The 18193-nt window shown below is 44.6% G+C and overlaps 1 protein-coding gene across 1 annotated transcript in view; it reads left to right on the top strand.

The window, feature by feature from the left end:
* Positions 1 to 18193, top strand: part of MAN2B2 (mannosidase alpha class 2B member 2) — a 92462-nt gene that overhangs the window by 12935 nt on the left and 61334 nt on the right. Inside the window, exons 3-6 of the mRNA XM_038745766.1 lie at positions 3692 to 3797; positions 5996 to 6168; positions 8915 to 9030; positions 15462 to 15639. Of these exons, the coding sequence (XP_038601694.1) occupies positions 3692 to 3797; positions 5996 to 6168; positions 8915 to 9030; positions 15462 to 15639 (573 nt within the window). The remainder of the gene's footprint in view (positions 1 to 3691; positions 3798 to 5995; positions 6169 to 8914; positions 9031 to 15461; positions 15640 to 18193) is intronic.

Raw genomic sequence — 18193 nt, 5'->3', positions numbered from 1 at the left:
GGGCTTCCACATCAATTTTTTCCTTTTATTTTCCTGTATCCTTACAACACCCTGTGAGGCAGAGGGAGGCAGGAATTTTCATTTCCATTTACAGAGGAGGAAACGGAGGTTCAGAGAGGTGAAGTAAGTTGCCCGAGGTCACACAGCTGAGCAGGGCCAGAGAGTAGAAGTATGGCCTAGTGGGTAGGGTGGGAGTCAGAAGGACCTGGAGTCTAATTAATCCCAGCTTCACCACTTTTCTGCTGTGTGACCTTGGGTAGGCCCGTAACCTCTCAGGGTCTCAGTTACCTCATCTGTAAAATGGGGATTAAGAGTGTGAGCTCCTGATTTTCTTGTATCCACCCCAGCGCTTCCAACAGTGCCTGGCACATAGTAAGCACTTAACAAATACCATAATAATAATAATAATTATTATTATCATAATTAATAATAACCAGGATTAGAACTCAGGTCTCCCAAATCCAGGCTCCATGTGTTTTCTGCCAAACACGTTGCCAGGCCATCCTGATAGAGGTTTTTCTGTAGCCTCGCCTTTGAAATGATTTGAAGAATGTGAGGCGGAAATAAACCCGTATTTGAGGGCAGGAATCCTGTTTTCTAACTCTTGTACTCTCCCAAGTCCAGGATTGTTCTGCAAAAATAAGGCTCAATAAATTCTATTTAAGGCGATGATGATCGTTATAATGATGGGGATACTCTATTATGAAGACTAAATGGTATCAGTAGCAATCAAAATTTATTCATCAATTTATTTACAGTAGGTAAAGGTACAGTTTTTTTTTCTTGCAAGGAATACTTTTGTTAGTGGTGTTATCAGAGCAGCAGTGTGGTCTAGCAGAAAGAACCCAGGCCTCGGGAGTCAAAGGACTTGAGTTCTAACCCCAGCTCTGCCTGCTGTGTGACACTGGGCAAGTCACTTCACATCTCTAGGAAGCAGCATGGCTTACTGGCAACAATCAATCAATCAATCAATCAATCGTATTTATTGAGCGCTTACTATGTGCAGAGCACTGTACTAAGCGCTTGGGAAGTACAAATTGGCATCACATAGAGACAGTCCCTACCCAACAGTGGGCTCACAGTGTAAAAGGGGGAAACAGAGAACAGAACCAAACATACCAACAAAATAAAATAAGTAGGATAGAAATGTACAAGTAAAATAAATAAATAAATAAATAAATAGAGTAATAAATATGTACAACCATATATACATATATACAGGTGCTGTGGGGAAGGGAAGGAGGTAAGACGGGGGGATGGAGAGGGGGACGAGGGGGAGAGGAAAGAAGGGGCTCAGTCTGGGAAGGCGGGCTTGGGAGTCAGAGGTCGTGGGTTCTAATCCTGACTCTCCCACTTGTCAGCTTTGTGACCTTGGGCAAGTCACTTCACTTCTCTGTGCCTCAGTTACCTCCTCTGTAAAATGGGGATTAAGACTGTGAGCCCCACGTGGGACAACCTGATTACCTTATATCTACCCCAGTGCTTAGAAAAGTGCTTGACACATAGTAAGCGCTTAACAAATGCCATCATTGTTTTTATTATTATTAAAATGGGGATTCAATCCCTGTTCATTGTCTTAAAAAGTGAGCCCCGTGTGGGACCTACCTGATGATCTTGTATCTAACCCACCACTTAGTACACTCCTGGGCACATAGTAAGCACTTAACAAATACAAACGGTGCTAAACAGCGCTTAATAAAAACAAATGTTAGTGATATTTGTTGAGCACTTACTATGTGTCAGGCACTGTACTAAGTGCTGGGATAGATATAAGATTCATTCATTCATTCAATCATATTTATTGAGCGCTTACTGTGTGCAGAGCACTGTACTAAGCACTTGGGAAGTACAAGTTGGCAACAGAGAAGGTCCCTACCCAACAATGGGCTCACAGTCTAGAAGGGGAAGACAGACAACAAAAAACATGTGGACAGGTGCCAAGTCATCAGAAGAAATAGAAATAAAGCTAGATGCACATCATTAAACAAATAAATAGAATAGTACATATGTACAAGTAAAATAAATTGAGTAATAAATCTGTACAAACATATATACAGGTTCTGTGGGGAGGAGAAGAAGGTAGGGTGGGGGGGATGGGGAAGAGGAGAGGAAAAAGGGGGCTCAGTCTGGGAAGGCCTCCTGGAGGAGGTGAGCTCTCCTGGAAGAGACTTTGAAGGGAGGAAGAGAGCTTGCTTGGCAGATGTGCGGAGGGAGGGCATTCCAGGCCAGGGGAGGACGTGGGCCGGGGGTTGACGGCGGGACAGGCGAGAACGAGGCACAGTGAGGAGGTTAGCGGTGGCAAAGGAGCGGAGGGTGCGGGCTGGGCTGGAGAAGAAGAGGAGGGAAGTGAGGTAGGAAGGGACGAGGGGATGGACAGCCTTGAAGCCGAGAGTGAGGAGTTTTTGCTTGATGCGTCGGTTGACAGGCAGCCACTGGAGATTTTTGAGGAGGGGAGTAACATGCCCAGAACATTTCTGCACAGAGATAATAATAATGGCATTTGTTAAGCACTTACTATGTGCAAAGCACTGTTCTAAGCGCTGGGGAAGTTACAAGGTGATCAGGTTGTCCCATGTGGGGCTCAGTCTTAATCCCCATTTTACAGATGAGGTAACTGAGGCACAGAGAAGTTAAGTGACTTGCCCAGAGTCACACAGCTGACAATTGGCGGAGCCGGGGTTTGAACCCATGACCTCTGACTCCAAAGCCCATGCTCTTTCCATTGAGCCACGCGAGATGATCCGGGCAGCAGCGTGAAGTATAGACTGAAGTGGGGAGAGACAGGAGGATGGGAGATCAGAGAGGAGGCTGATGCAGTAATCCAGTCGGGAGAGGATGAGAGATTGAACCAGCAAGGTAGCGGTTTGGATGGAGAGGAAAGGGAGGATCTTGGCGATGTTATGGAGGTGAGACCGGCAGGTTTTGGTGACGGATTGGATGTGAGGGGTGAATGAGAGAGCGGAGTCGAGGATGACAACAAGGTTGCGGGCTTGTGAGACGGGAAGGATGGTAGTGCCGTCTACAGTGATGGGAAAGTCAGGGAGAGGGCCGGGTTTGGGAGGCAAGATAAGGAGTTCAGTCTTGGATATATTGAGTTTTAGATGGCGGGCAGTCATCCAGATGGAGATGTCCTGAAGACAGGAGGAGACCCGAGCCTGAAGGGAGGGAGAGAGAACAGGGGCACAGATGTAGATTTGGGTGTCCTCAGCATAGAGATGATAGTTGAAGTCGTGGGAGTGGGACACAGTTCACGTTGCAAATGGGGCTTAGTATTACAGGCGACATAATAATACTGATGGTATTTGTTAAGGCACCATACTAAGCTTTGGGGCGGGTACAAGCAAATCAAGGTGGAAACAGTCCCTGTCCCACGTGGGGCTCACAGTCTCAACCCCCATTTTACAGATGAGGGAACTGAGGTCCAGAGAAGTGAAGTGTCTTGCCTAGCTTGTGTCTGCCCCAGCGCTTTGAACAGTACTTGCTACATAGTAAGCACTTAACAAATACTATTATTATCGTTTACAAATGCCATAAAAAAAAAAGAGCCTGATACAGTAGTCAACGCAGGATATGGTAAGTCTGGCCAGGCTGCTTCTCTGAATACCAAATAAACGATGCTAAAATACTAAATAAAGAATAAATCCTATTGATTCAGAAATGTAATTCACTCTGACCTCTTCCTATTCCACAGGTGTCTCAGTTACTGCAAGAAGGACGCCTGGAATTTCTCATCGGCGGCCAAGTGATGCACGATGAAGCGGTGACGCTAATCGACGACCAGATTTTGCAGTTAACAGGTGCGCTGGCAGGTTTTCTTGATCGATAACAGAGGGTGACTCAACTCGCCAAAGTTCATAATGAGAAGCACCGTGGCCTAGCGGCTAGAGCCCGGGCCTGAGAGTCAGAAGGAGCTGGCTTCTAGTCCCGGCTCCACCGCTGTGTGACTTTGGGCAAGTCACTTCACTTCTCTGGGCCTCAGTTACCTCATCTGTAAAATGGGGATGAAGACAGTGAGCCCCCCGTGGGACAACCTGATCACCTTGTAACCTCCCCCGGCGCTTAGAACAGTGCTTTGCACATAGTAAGCGCTTAATAAATGTCATTATTATTATTATTATTATTATTTTACAGATGAGGTAACGGAGGCCCAGAGAAGTGACTTGCACGGCAGACATGCGGCGTAGCCGGGATTAGAACCCATTCATTCATTCAGTCGTACTTATTGAGTGCTTACTGTGTGCAGAGCACTGTACTAAGCGCTTAATCTATGACCTTCGGACTCCCAGGCATGGGCTCTATCCATTGGGCAACGCTGCTTATTGTGCACGACTTGCAGTGAAGAAATATTGGAAATATATATCTACGTGGCTAGGTTTTCTTAGCTTCAAACGCAAAGGGGAATCCCTCTTACAAAGTGAATAAGGGCTGAAGGATTTTTGGAAAGGAAATGGAGGCGTCTGTTGGTTTTAGGTCTGTTTTTCTTTAATGGGTACTTCCCAAACGGCCAGTACAGGGCAGTGAGCCCAGTGGGCTCTCAGTAAATATCCTAGAGAAGCAGCTTGGCTCAGTGGTAAGAGCCCAGGCTTTGGAGTCAGAGGTCATGGGTTCAAACCCCGGCTCCGCCATTGTCAGCTGTGTGACTTTGGGCAAGCCACTTCACTTCTCTGCGCCTCAGTTACCTCATCTGTAAAATGGGGATTAAGACTGTGAGGTCCCCGTGGGACAAACTGATCACCTTGTAACCTCCCCAGCGCTTAGAACAGTGCTTTGCACATAGTAAGCGCTTAATAAATGCCATCATCATCCTAACTCTCACTCTGTACCGCTTCTCTATCCTGTGCCATGGGGCTCAAATTTTTTCCCCTCTTTTCTACCCCCAGTGATCCTGTGAGTTACAACCCATCCATATTCCAATACAGAAACAGATCCGTGTATTTTGGTGGAGTGGCTAGAGCCCGGGCCTGAAAGTCAGAAGGTCATAATAATAATAATAATGTTGGTATTTGTTAAGCGCTTACTATGTGCCAAGCACTGTTCTAAGCTCTGGGGGGGATACAAGGTGATCAGGTTGTTCCACAAGGGGCTCACAGTTTTAATCCCAATTTATGGATGAGGGAACTGAGGCCCAGAGAAGTGAAGTGACTTGCCCAAAGTCACACAGCTGACAAGTGGGAGAGTCGGGATTAGAACCCACAACCCACCCATCCATATTCCAATATAGAAACAGATGCATCAGAAGCAGTGTGGCTCAGTGGAAAGAGCATGGGCTTTGGAGTCAGAGGTCATGGGTTCACATCCCGGCTGCGCCACTTTCATTCATTTCATTCATTCAATCGTATTTATTGAGCGCTTACTGTGTGCAGAGCACTGTACTAAGAGCTTGGGAAGTACAAGTTGACAACATATAGAGACGGTCCCTACCCAACAGTGGGCTCACAGTCTAGAAGGGGGATATAGAGAAAAAAACAAAACATATTAACCAATTAACAGAATAAAATAAATAGAATAAATATGTACAAATAAAATAAATAAATAAATAGAGTAATAAATACGTACAAACATATACACATATATACAGGTGCTGTGGGGAGGGGAAGGAGTTAAGGCTGAGGGGATGTGGAGCTGTGTCAGCTGTGTGACTTTGGGCAAGTCATTTAACTTCTCTGGGCCTCAGTTACCTCATCTGTAAAATGGGGATTAAGACTGTGAGCCCCCCGTGGGACGACCTGATCACCTTGTACCCTCCCCACTGCTTAGAACAGTGCTTTGCACATAGTAAGCGCTTAACAAATACCAACATTATTATTATTATTATTATTATTATTATTATGCATATATTTTGGTGGGGTGGCTAGAGCCCGGGCCTAAGAATCAGAAGGTCATGGGTTCTAATCCCGGGTCCCCCACTCGTCTTCTGTGGGAACTGGGGCCAGTCTTTACTTGACAGGCAGAGCCGTTAATGTTTGCAATTAAAGAGGTGTCTTTGGCATTGCAGAAGGACACGGGTTTTTGTACGAAACCTTTGGGATTCGGCCTGAGTTTTCTTGGCACGTTGATCCTTTCGGAGCGTCTGCTACTACCCCGACTGTGTTCGCCCTGGCCGGCTTTAATGCCCACCTCATCTCCCGAATCGACTACGATCTGAAAGATGCCATGCAGAGAGACAAGGTAAGAATAATAACAGTAATTATGGGACTTCATTCATTCATTCAATCGTATTTATTGAGCGCTTACTATGTGCAAAGCACTGTACTAAGCTCTTGGGAAGTACAAGCTGGCAACATGTAGAGACGGTCCCTACCCAACAACGGGCGCTCAGTCTAGAAAGGGGAGACAGACGACAAAAAACATGTGGACAGGTGTCAAGTCGTCAGAACAAATAGAAATAAAAATACATGCACATCATTAACAAAATAAACAGAATAGTAAATATGTACAACTAAATAGAGTAATAAATCTGTACCAACATGGGCTTACTATGTGCCAAGCACTGTTCTACATTTTGGGGTAGATACAAGTTAATCAGTTTGGACACAGTCCCCGTCCCACGTGGAGTTCACAGTCTCGATCCCCATTTTGCAGATGAGGGAACTGAGGCACACAGAAGTGAAATGACTTGTCCAAGGTCATGCAGCAGACAGGTGAAGGAGCTGGAATTAGAGATGCAGCGTGACTCAGTGGAAGGAGTCCGGGCTTGGGAGTCAGAGGTCATGGGTTCTAATCCCAGCTCTGTCACTTGTCAGCTGTGTGACCTTGGGCAAGTCACTTAACTTCTCTGTACCTCATTTCCCTCATTTGTAATATGGAGATTAAGACTGTGAGCCCCACATGGGACAACCTTGATTACCTGGTAGTCCCCCTCTCAGTGTTTAGAACAGTGCTTGGCACATAGTAGAGGCTTAACAAATACGAACATTACTATTATTATTATTATTATTATTATTATTATTATTATTATTATTATTATTATTATGACTCCCATGTCTGGGCTGTAGCCACTAACCAGCTGACTTCTTTGAGTTTTCTTTTCCTTTGTCTTCTGTGCTTAGAGGTAGTGCGGCCTACTGGAAAGAGCCCAGGCCCGGCGGTCAGGAGGCCTGGGTTGGATTCCCAGAATCAAACTGGGAGAAGCAGCGTGGCTCAGTGGAAAGAGCCCGGGCTTTGGAGTCAGAGGCCATGGGTTCAAATCCTGGCTCCGCCAATTGCCGGCTGTGTGACTTTGGGCAAGTCACTTAACTTCTCTGGGCCTCAGGTCCCTCATCTGTAAAATGGGGATGAAGACTGTGAGCCCCCCGTGGGGCAACCTGATCACCTTGTGAACTCCCCAGCGCTTAGAACAGTGCTTGGCACATAGTAAGCGCTTAATAAATGCCATTATTATTATTATTCCTGGCTCTGCCCCTTGTCTGCTGACTCGCCTTAGTTTCTTTGTGCCCCAGTTTTCTTTGGTAAAATGGGAGTAAAGTCCCCCTCTTCTACCACCCCCCAAAACTGTGAGCCTTATGTAGAAGAAGGACTGCTTACATTAAATCTACCTCAGTGTTTACTGCAATTGCTCAGTGTGGCCTAGTAGCCCTACTGAGAGCTCACTGCCCTCCTGAGAGCTCACCTCCTCCAGGAGGCCTTCCCAGACTCAGCCTCCTCTGTCCTCTCTCCCCCCATCCCCCCACCTTACCTCCTTCCCCTCCCCACGGCACCTGTATATATATGTATATATGTTTGTACGTATTTATTACTCTATTTTATTTGTACATATTTATTCTATTTATTTTATTTTGTTAATATGTTTTGTTTTGTTCTCTGTCTCCCCCTTCTAGACTGTGAGCCCGCTGTTGGGTAGGGACTGTCTCTATATGTTGCCAACTTGTACTCCCCAAGTGCTTAGTACAGTGCTCTGCACACAGTAAGTGCTCAATAAATACAATTGAATGAATGGATGAAAGAGCTTACTGTGTGCCAAGCACTGTTCTCAGCACTGGGGCAGATAGAAGGTAATCAGGCTGGACAGAGTCTCCGTCCCACGTGGGGCTCACAGTCTTAATCCCCATTTTCCAGATGAGGGAACTGAGGCCCAGAGAATAGTAATAATAATAATAATAATAATGGGATTTGTTAAGCGCTTACTATGTGCCAAACACTGTTCTAAGTGCGGGGGTAGATACAAGGTAATCAGGTTGTTCCACATGGGACTCATCGTCTTAATCCTCATTTTACAGATGAAGTTACTGAGGCACAGAGAAGTTAAGTGACTTGTGGTGGATCCGGGATTAGAACCCACATCCTCTGACTCCCTCTTACCAAGCACTGGGCACTTCTGGTTCGCAGAGCACTGTAGTAAGAAGTGGGAAAAATCTAATACAAGAAAGAGTAAGAGTTTCATTCATTCATTCAGTCGTATTTATTGAGCACTTCCTGTGTGCAGAGCACTCTACTAAGCGCTTGGGAAGTACAAGTCGGCAACATATAGAGACGGTCCCTACCCAACAAGGGGCTCACAGTCTAGAAGGGGGAGACAGACAACAAAACAAAACATGTGGACAGGTGTCAAGTCGTCAGAAGAAATAGAATTAAAGCTAGATGCACATCATTAACAAAATAAATAGAATAGTAAATAGGTACAAGTACAATAGAGTAATAAATCTGTACAAACATATATACAGGTGCTGTGGGGAAGGAAGTAGGGCTGGGGGGGATGGGGAGGAGGAGAGGAAAATGGGGGCTCATTGTCCTCGGCCCCCCTGAATGTTTTGTTTTGTTGTCTATCTCCCCCTTCTAGACTGTGAGCCCGCTGTTGGGTAGGGACCGTCTCTATATGTTGCAAACTTGTACTTCCCAAGTGCTTAGTACAGTGCTCTGCACACAGTAAGCGCTCAATAAATACGATTGAATGAATGTCTTTGTTCTCCTGTTTCAGAAACTGCAGTTTGTGTGGCGAGCCTCTCCTTCCTTATCAGAAAATCAGGAGATCTTCACTCATGTTATGGACCAATATAGCTACTGCACCCCATCGTACATTCCCTTTTCTAACAGGTAGGGGCCTTCCTAAGTGCTCTACCTTTTTATATTTTAATGGCATTTATTTATTATTTAGGGGGAAACAGCATGGTGTAATGGAGAGAGCACAAGCCTGGGGAGTCAGAGCGTCACGGGTTCTATTCCCAGATCCGCCACTCATCTGCTGTGTGGGCTGGGGCAAGTCATTTCGCTTCTCTGGGCCTCAGTTCCCTCATCTGTAAAATGGGGATTAGTACTGTGAGCCCTTTTGTGGGACAGGAACTGTGGCCAACCTGATTATATGTTTGTACATATTTTTTACTCTATTTATTTATTTATTTTACTTGTACATATCTATTCTATTTATTTTGTTAGTATGTTTGGTTTTGTTCTCTGTCTCCCTCTTTTAGACTGTGAGCCCACTGTTGGGTAGGGACTGTCACTATATGTTGCCAATTTGTACTTCCCAAGTGCTTAGTACAGTGCTCTGCACATAGTAAGCGCTCAATAAATACGATTGATGATGATGATGATTAGCTTGTATCCATCCCAATGCTTAGTACAGTGCCTGGCCCTGTATTACCAACTTGTACTTCCCAAGCACTTAGTACAGTGCTCTGCACACAGTAAGCGCTCAATAAATACGATTGAATGAATGAATGGCCCATAGTAAGCTGTTCACAAATACCACAATTGTTATTATTATTATTTGTATTAGTATTAGTATTATTTTTGGGTGAAGAGAACTGTACTAAGTGCTTAGGTGAGTCATAATAATAATAATTATGGTACTTGTTAAGCGCTTATGGTGTGCCAATAATAATAATGATGGCATTTATTATGCACTTATTATGTGCAAAGCACTCTTCTAAGCGCTGGGGAGGTTACCAGGTGATCAGGTCGTCCCACGGGGGGCTCACAGTCAATCCCCATTTTACAGATGAGGTAACCGAGGCACAGAGAAGTTAAGTGACTTGCCCAAAGTCACACAGCTGACAATGGGCAGAGCCGGGATTTGAACCCATGACCTCTGACTCCAAAGCCCGGGCTTTTTTCCACTGAGCCACGCTGCTTCTCTAAGCCAAGCACTGGAAGCTCATTCTAGACTGGAAGCTCATCATGGGCAGGGAATGTGTCAGTTTATTGTTATAGTGTACTTTCCCAAGCACTCAGCACAGCAGTCCCCACCCAGTAAACGCTCAGTAAATGTGATCGACTGACAAGTTAATCAGGTTGGATTCAGTCCCTGCCCCACATGGAGCTCCCAGTTTTAATCCCCATTTGACAGATGAGGTAACCAAGGCCCAGAGAAGCTAAGTGACTTGCCCAAGGTCACACAGTGGACACGTGACAGAGCTGGGTTTAAAACCCAGGTCCTTCTGACTCTCAGCTCCATATATATCCACTAGTTTTACGGTACAACGGAGTTGATAGACCTGTTCCCTACCCACAACGAGATTACAGTCATGATGGATTTGAATCAATAATCAGTTGGGCTCAACATCCTATGGGAGAGACATGAAACAGCGGGGAAAATGAGAGCCTTCAAAGAGAGGTAATGTATTCCCCACAGCATGCATATATATCTGTAATTTATCTATTTATTTGTTCATCATCATCATCATCATCAATCATATTTATTGAGCGCTTACTATGTGCAGAGCACTGTACTAAGTGCTTGGGAAATACAAATTGGCAACATATAGAGACAGTCCCTACCCAACAGTGGGCTCACAGTCTAAAAGGGGGAGACAGAGAACAAAACCAAACATACTAACAAAATAAAATAAATAGGATAGATATGTACAAGTAAAATAAATAAATAAGTAAATAGAGTAATAAATATGTATAAACATATACATATATACAGGTGCTGTGGGGAAGGGAAGGAGGTAAAATGGGGGGGATGGAGAGGGGGACGACGGGGAGAGGAAGGAAGGGGCTCAGTCTGGGAAGGCCTCCTTCATTTATAATAATTCATTTATAATAATGAACTATAATAATGTTCATTTATAATAATACTGATGGTATTTGTCAGGTGCTTACTATGTGCCAAGTACCGTTCTGAGCACCGGGGTAGGTACGAGGTAATCAGGTTGTCCAATGTGGGGCTCCCAGTCTTAATCCCCATTTTACAGATGAGGTCACTGAGGCCCAGTGAAGTGACTTGCCCAAAGTCATACAGCTGACAATTGAGGGAGCTGGGATTAGAACCCACGACCTCTGACTCCAAAGCCCAGGCTCTTTCCACTAAGCCACGGTGCTTCTCTACTTATATTAATGTCTCTCCCTGCCCTAGGCTGTGAGGTCCTGTGGGCAGGAATGTGTCTTTTTGTTGTTGTAGTGTACTCTCCAAAGTGCTTAGTACAGTACTTTGCACACAGTAAGCGCTCAATAAATATGACTGAATGAATGAATGAATAATGGGTGGGAAAGAAGAGCTGGTTGTGAGCGGTTTTTGTTTTAATAATATTTGTTATTATTTGTTATTTGTTATTATTATTTGTTATTATAGTGCCAGGCACCTAAGCACTGATAAAAGGTACTCTCCAAAGTGCTTAGTACAGTACTTTGCACACAGTAAGCGCTCAATAAATATGACTGAATGAATGAATAATGGGTGGGAAAGAAGAGCTGGTTGTGAGCGGTTTTTGTTTTAATAATATTTGTTATTATTTGTTATTTGTTATTATTATTTGTTATTATAGTGCTAGGCACCTAAGCACTGATAAAAGGTAATCAGGTTAGACCCAGTCCGTGCTCCACATAATAATAATAATGATGGTATTTGTTAAGCACCTACCATGTGCCAAGCACTGTTCTAAGTGCTAGGGCAAATACAAGGTTATCAGATTGTGTCACGGGGGTTCACAGTCTTAATCCCCATTTTACAGATGAGGGAACTGAGGTACAGAGAAGTGAAGTGACTCGCCCAAGGTCACACAGCTGACAAGTGGCGGAGCTGGGATTAGAACCCAGATCCTCCCAAGCGCTTAGTACAGTGCTCTTCACACAGTAAGCATTCAATAAATAGGATTGAATGAATCCTCTGACTCCCAGGTTTGTGCTATTTCCCTGTAGGCGGTAAAATCGTTATGGGCAGGGAACGTAACTGCTAATTCTGTTGTTCTCTGTCTCCCCCTTCTAGACTGTGAGCCCACTGTTGTCTCTATATGTTGCCAGGTTGTACTTCCCAATCGCTTAGTACAGTGCTCTGCACACACTAAGTGCTCAATAAATACGATTGATTGATTGATTGTGTCATATTCTGCTGTTCATGAAGTACTCTGCCTGTATTAAGCTCTCAATAGATAGCGTAGATCGGTGGATTTCCACTAGGTCATGTTGCTTGTCATGTTGCACGTTGGGAAAAATCCAGGGGGTCAGGGAATGCTTGGCACCTTTAGGTACCGAGCGAGTGCACTAAAGTCTGCCAACACCAAGGGAGGTTTTCAAGGCTAAATTTGGGTATTTAGGGGAGGACAGTAGCTTTTGGCTTAAGCAGCCCGGCCTGGGAAGTAGAGCACGGTCCCGAGGGTCAGGAGGACCTGGGTTCTGTCTGCTGTCAGACCTTGAACAAGTCATTGCACTTCTCTGGGCCTCTGTTACCTCATCTGGAAAGTGGGGATTAAGATTGTGAGCCCTACGTGGGACGGGGACTCTGTCCAACGTGATTAGCTTGGATCTACCCATTCATTCATCGTATTTATTGAGCGCTTACTGTGTGCAGAGCAATCAACCAATCAATCAATCAATCAATCGTATTTATTGAGCGCTTACTGTGTGCAGAACACTGTACTAAGTGCTTGGGAAGTACAAGTTGGCAACATATAGAGACAGTCCCTACCCAACAGTGGGCTCACAGTCTAGAAGGGGGAGACAGAGAACAAAACCAAACATATTAACAAAATAAAATAGAGTAGATATGTACAAGTGGGAGGCAGGCATTAGTATGATTAATCAATACCATAATTATTATTATATCACATTGCTCTCTATCCACACAGACATGTAGTGTCAAAAGACATTTCCTATTTCCCCCAATAGCAGTCAGTCCAAACAGCATAGTTGGAGCATGCTTTATGGAAGAAGGGTCAGTTTCACAATGTTCCTCGGTTAAGGTAGGATCCAGCAAATAGTCCAGAGGATTCCAAATTATTATGCCTGAATAAGGGGAAAGCCCTAAACTGTTTTAAAATGTAACTTGCAAGTCCCCTCGGGGCTTAACCTATGCACTGCAAGAGCCTGAATTTCAAATAAAACCTTTGGCCAACCACAGGAACCTGCAGAGCCCATTAAAAAATATATATAGCAACATATATATATATATATATATATATCAAAATATATATAGCGATATATAGATATGGTCCCTACCCAGCAACGGGCTCACAGTCTAGAAGGGGAGACAGACAACAAAACAAGCGTTTAGTACAGTGCCTGGCATGTAGAAAGTGGTTAACAGATACAATTAAAAAAGAAGAAGAAGGTGAAGGAGACCAGCATTAAGCAGGCCATCTGCCTTCTCTGCGAGCTTGGGACAAGTCACTTCTCTGTGCCTCAGATTCCTCATCTGTACAGTGGGGATCAGATTCCCCTTCTCCTTCCTTTGACTGTGAGCAGCAAATGGGACGGGGACCGTGGTCATTCTAATCGTCTTAGGGCTTAGAACATCATCATCATCATAATAATAATAATAATAATAATGGCATTGTTAAGCAAAACACTGTTCAAAGCTCTGGAGAGGCTACAAAGTGATCAGGTTCTCCCACGGGGCCTCACAGTCAATCCCCATTTTACAAATGAGGTAACTGAGGCCCACAGAAGTGAAGTGACTTACCCAAAGTCACACAGCTGACAAGTTGTGGAGCCGGGATTTGAACCCATGACCTCTGACTCCCAAGCCTGGGCTCTTTCCACTGAGCCAAAATGCTTAATAAATACCATCATTAAGTAGCCTAACATGGCTGACCAATTTTCTGCAGAGCATCAGAAATGAGCCAAAAAGCATAAAATATGTTTAAAGACAACCTATTTTCTCTCTCCGGTCTTCTCTATAATGAAATTGCTCTAACCATTTGATTTTCCTGAAGATGCAGATTTGCTGTCTTCCCTCTAACGAAATCACAGTAACCATTTGGTTTTCCGGAAGATCCGGACTTGATTGGGATGGTTTTGCAGCGTGGCTTAGTGGAAAGAAATCGGGCTTGGGAGTCAGAGGTCGTGGGTTCTAATCCCGACTCCGCCACTTTTCAGCTGCGTGACTTTGGGCAAGTCACGTAACTTCTCTGGGCCTCAGTGACCTTATCTGGAAAATGGGTATTAAGACTGTGAGCCCCATGTGGGACAACCTGATTACCTTGTATCTCCCCCAATGCTTAGAACAGTGCTCAGCACATAGTAAGCGCTTAACAAATACCGTCATTACTATTATTGTTATTATGTACTCTACAGTGAAATGGCCATAACCATTTGGATTCCCTGAAGGTCTGGATCCATTGAATCGTTGCTGCCGTCTTCTCTCATAGTGGAGAGAGCATGAGCTTGGGAGTCAGAAGGTCATGGGTTCTAATCCTGGCTCCACCATTTGTCTGCCATGTGACCTTGAGCAAGTCACTTTACTTCTCTGTGCCTCAGGTGAATACGCTGTGGGAAACCTGTGTGTGGTGGCCAATATGGGTAACCTGTGTGGAGACCAGTGTGGGTAACCTTGGTGGGGATCAATGAGACTTGTCTGCTGTGTGATCTTAAGCAAGTCACTTCACTTCTCTGGGCTCAGTTCCCTCATAATAATAATAATAATAATGGCATTTATTAAGCACTTACTATGTGCAAAGCACTGTTCTAAGCGCTGGGGAGGTAACAAAGTGATCAGGTTGGATCAGGTTGTCCCTCAGGGGGCTCACAGTCTTAATCCCCATTTTACAGATGAGGTAACTGAGGCACAGAGAAGTTAAGTGACTTGCCCAAAGTCACACAGCTGACAATTGGCGGAGCTGGGATTTGAACCCATGACCTCTGACTCTAAAGCCCGGGCTCTTTCCACTGAGCCACGCTGCTTCTCTCAAGTGTAAAATAGAGAATGAGACTGTTAGCCCTACGTGGGAAAAGGACTGTGTCCACCCCGATTTGCTTGTTTCCACCCCAGTGCTTAGTATAGTGCGTGGCGTAGAGTCTTGATCTATTGGATTGGTGTTGCTGTCTTCCCCATAACAAGATTGGTGTAACTATTTGGTTTTCCTGCAGATCCAACACTTGGGATGGTGTTGCCATCTTCTCTACAATGAAACTGCCGTAACCATTTGATTTTCCTGAAGGCCTGGATTTTATTGGAATGGGGCTGCTTGCTTCTCTAAACTGAAACTGCTGAAACTGTTTGGTTTTTCCCGAAGGTCCAGATTTCATTGGAATGGTTTCGCCGTCCTCTCTCTAATGAAATAGCTGTAACCGTTTGGTTTTTCCCGAAGGTCTGGATTTTATTGGAATGGTGTTGCCGTCTTCCCAAATCCTCCAAAAGATGGCATTTACCCAAACATGAGTGTCCCGGTCACCAATGCCACCATTGACCTCTATGCACAGACCATGGTGGCAAACATTAAAGAGAGAGCAGCTTGGTTCGCCACAGACGATGTCCTCTGGCCATGGGTAAGTTGGAAATTATTGGCAGAGAACGTGCCTGCTAATGTATTGTACTCTCCCTAGCGCTTAGTACAGCGCTCTGCCACATAGTAAGCACTTAGTAAATATCACCGACAAGCAGTGAGGGCCTAGTGGACAGAGCATAGGCCTTGGGAGTCAAAGGACCTAGGTTCTAATTCTGACTCTGCCACTTGTCTGCTGAGTGACCTTGGGCAAATCACTTCCCTTCTCTGGGCCTCAGTGACCTCTTCGGTAAAATGGGGATTAAGACTGTGAGCCCTATTCGGGACACGGACCGGAGCCAACCCGGTTAACTTATCTCTACAGTGGCACTTAATACAATGCCAGACACATAGTAAACGCTTAATAATAATTATGGTATTTGTTGGGTGCTTACTATGTGACAGGCACTGTACTATGGGGATTAAGACTGTGAGCCCCGTGTGGGACAACCTGGTCACCTTGTATCCACCCCAATCAATCAATCAATGGTATTTATTGAGCGCTTACTGTGTGCAGAGCACTGTACTAAGCGCTTGGGAAGTACAAGTTGGCAACATATAGAGACGGTCCCTACCCAGCAGTGGGCTCACAGTCTAGAAGGGGGAGACAGAGAACAAAACAAAACATATTAACAAAATAAAATGAATAGAATAGATATGTACAAGTAAAATAAATAAATAGAGTAATAAATAAAAAAATAGAGTAATAGCTTAGAATGCTATTAGAATGCTTAGAACAGGGCTTTGCACATAGTAAGCGCTTAACAAATGCCATTATTATTATTATTACAAAGTGCTGGGGTGGATACAAGTAAATCCAGTTAAACACAATCCCTGTCCCACATGGGGCTCACGGTCTCAATCCCCATTTTATTCATTCATTCATTCGATCATATTTATTGAGCGCTTACTGTGTGCAGAGCACTGTCCTAAGCACTTGGGAAGTACAATTCAGCAATAAAGAGAGACAATCCCTACCCAACAACAGGCTCACAGTCTAGAAGGGGGGAGACAGACATCCAAACAAGTAAACAGGCATCAATTTAAATAAATAGAATTATGGATCTATACACATCAAAACAAGTAAACAGGCAGTAATATAAATAAATAGAATTAAAAATATGTGCATATATACACAAGTGCTGTGGGGCTGGGAGGGAGCGTTAAGCAAAGGGTGCGAGTCCGGGCGGAGGGGTGGGGGAGCTGAGGAAAAAGGGGGTTTAGTCTGGGATTAGTCTGGGATCACTTTACAGATGGAGGTATCTGAGGCACAGTAAGCGCTCAATAAATACGATGGACTGGCTGTCTCTCCACACTCCAGTCCAGTTGCTATTCATTCACCTCAGGGTAGCCCAGGCTTGAAATCTAATTAATCAATCGATTGTATTTATTGAGCGCTTACTGTGTGCAGAGCACTGTACTAAGCACTTGGGAAGTACAAGTTGGCAACTTATAGAGATGGTCCCTACCCAACAGTGGGCTCACAGTCTAGAAGGGGGAGAATTAAATATTTGCCATGAAAAGTAATCAGTTGGAGAGCAAGCAGCGATTTTTTTTCCCTGGGCACCTGGAGTTCAATTTTCTGTGACCTTGAACAAGCCACAGAACATGCGCTTTAATAATAATAATAATAATAATGATGGCATTTATTAAGCGCTTACTATGTGCAAGGCACTGTTCTAAGCGCTGGGGAGGTTACAAGGTGATCAAGTGGTCCCAAGGGGGCTCACAGTCTTCATCTCCATTTTACAGATGAGGTAACTGAGGCCCAGAGAAGTGAAGTGACTTGCCCAAAGTCACACAGCTGACAAGTGGCGGAGGCGGGATTTGAACCCATGACCTCTGACTCCAAAGTCTGTGCTCTTTCCATTGAGCCACACTGCTTTGTCCTGATTTCATCCCTTTCAAATGGAGAAAGTCACACCAAGCCCTCTGCCCAGGGCCAAGAGGAGCAAGCGCTTAGTACAGTGCTCTGCACCCAGTAATGCTCAGTAAATACTATTGAATGAATGAATATTGACAAAATGTCATTTCAAGTGCTCAGATGCAGTGCAAAGAGCCAGGGATTTGGAGTCAGAGGTCATGGGTTCAAATCCCGGCTCTGCCAATTGTCAGCTGTGTGACTTTGGGCAAGTCACTTAACTTCTCTGTGCCTCAGTTACCTCATCTGTACAATGGGGATTAAGACTGTGAGCCCCCGTGGGACAATCTGATCACCTTGTAACCTCCCCAGTGCTTAGAACAGTGCTTTGCACATAGTAAGCGCTTAATAAATGCCATTATTATTATTATTATTATTATTATTATTATTATCTTCATCAGCCCATGGTTTCTGTGATTTGATAGAGTAAATCATTTAATCAGTGATATTTATTGCATGCTTACTATGTGCAGAGCATTGTACTAAGCGCTTGGGAAGGTGTAGTGATAGAGTATGGGCCTGGGAATCAGCTCCGCCCGGTGTCTGCTGTGTGACCTTGGTCAAGTCACTTCACTTTTCCGAGCCTCAGTTCCCTCATCTGTCAAATGGGGATTGAGACTGTGAGCCCCACGTGGGA

The sequence above is a fragment of the Tachyglossus aculeatus genome, chromosome 4 (assembly GCF_015852505.1).
Source record: "Tachyglossus aculeatus isolate mTacAcu1 chromosome 4, mTacAcu1.pri, whole genome shotgun sequence".
NCBI classification, from domain to species: Eukaryota; Metazoa; Chordata; class Mammalia; order Monotremata; family Tachyglossidae; genus Tachyglossus; species Tachyglossus aculeatus.
This window is presented reverse-complemented; position numbering and strand designations above follow the sequence as displayed.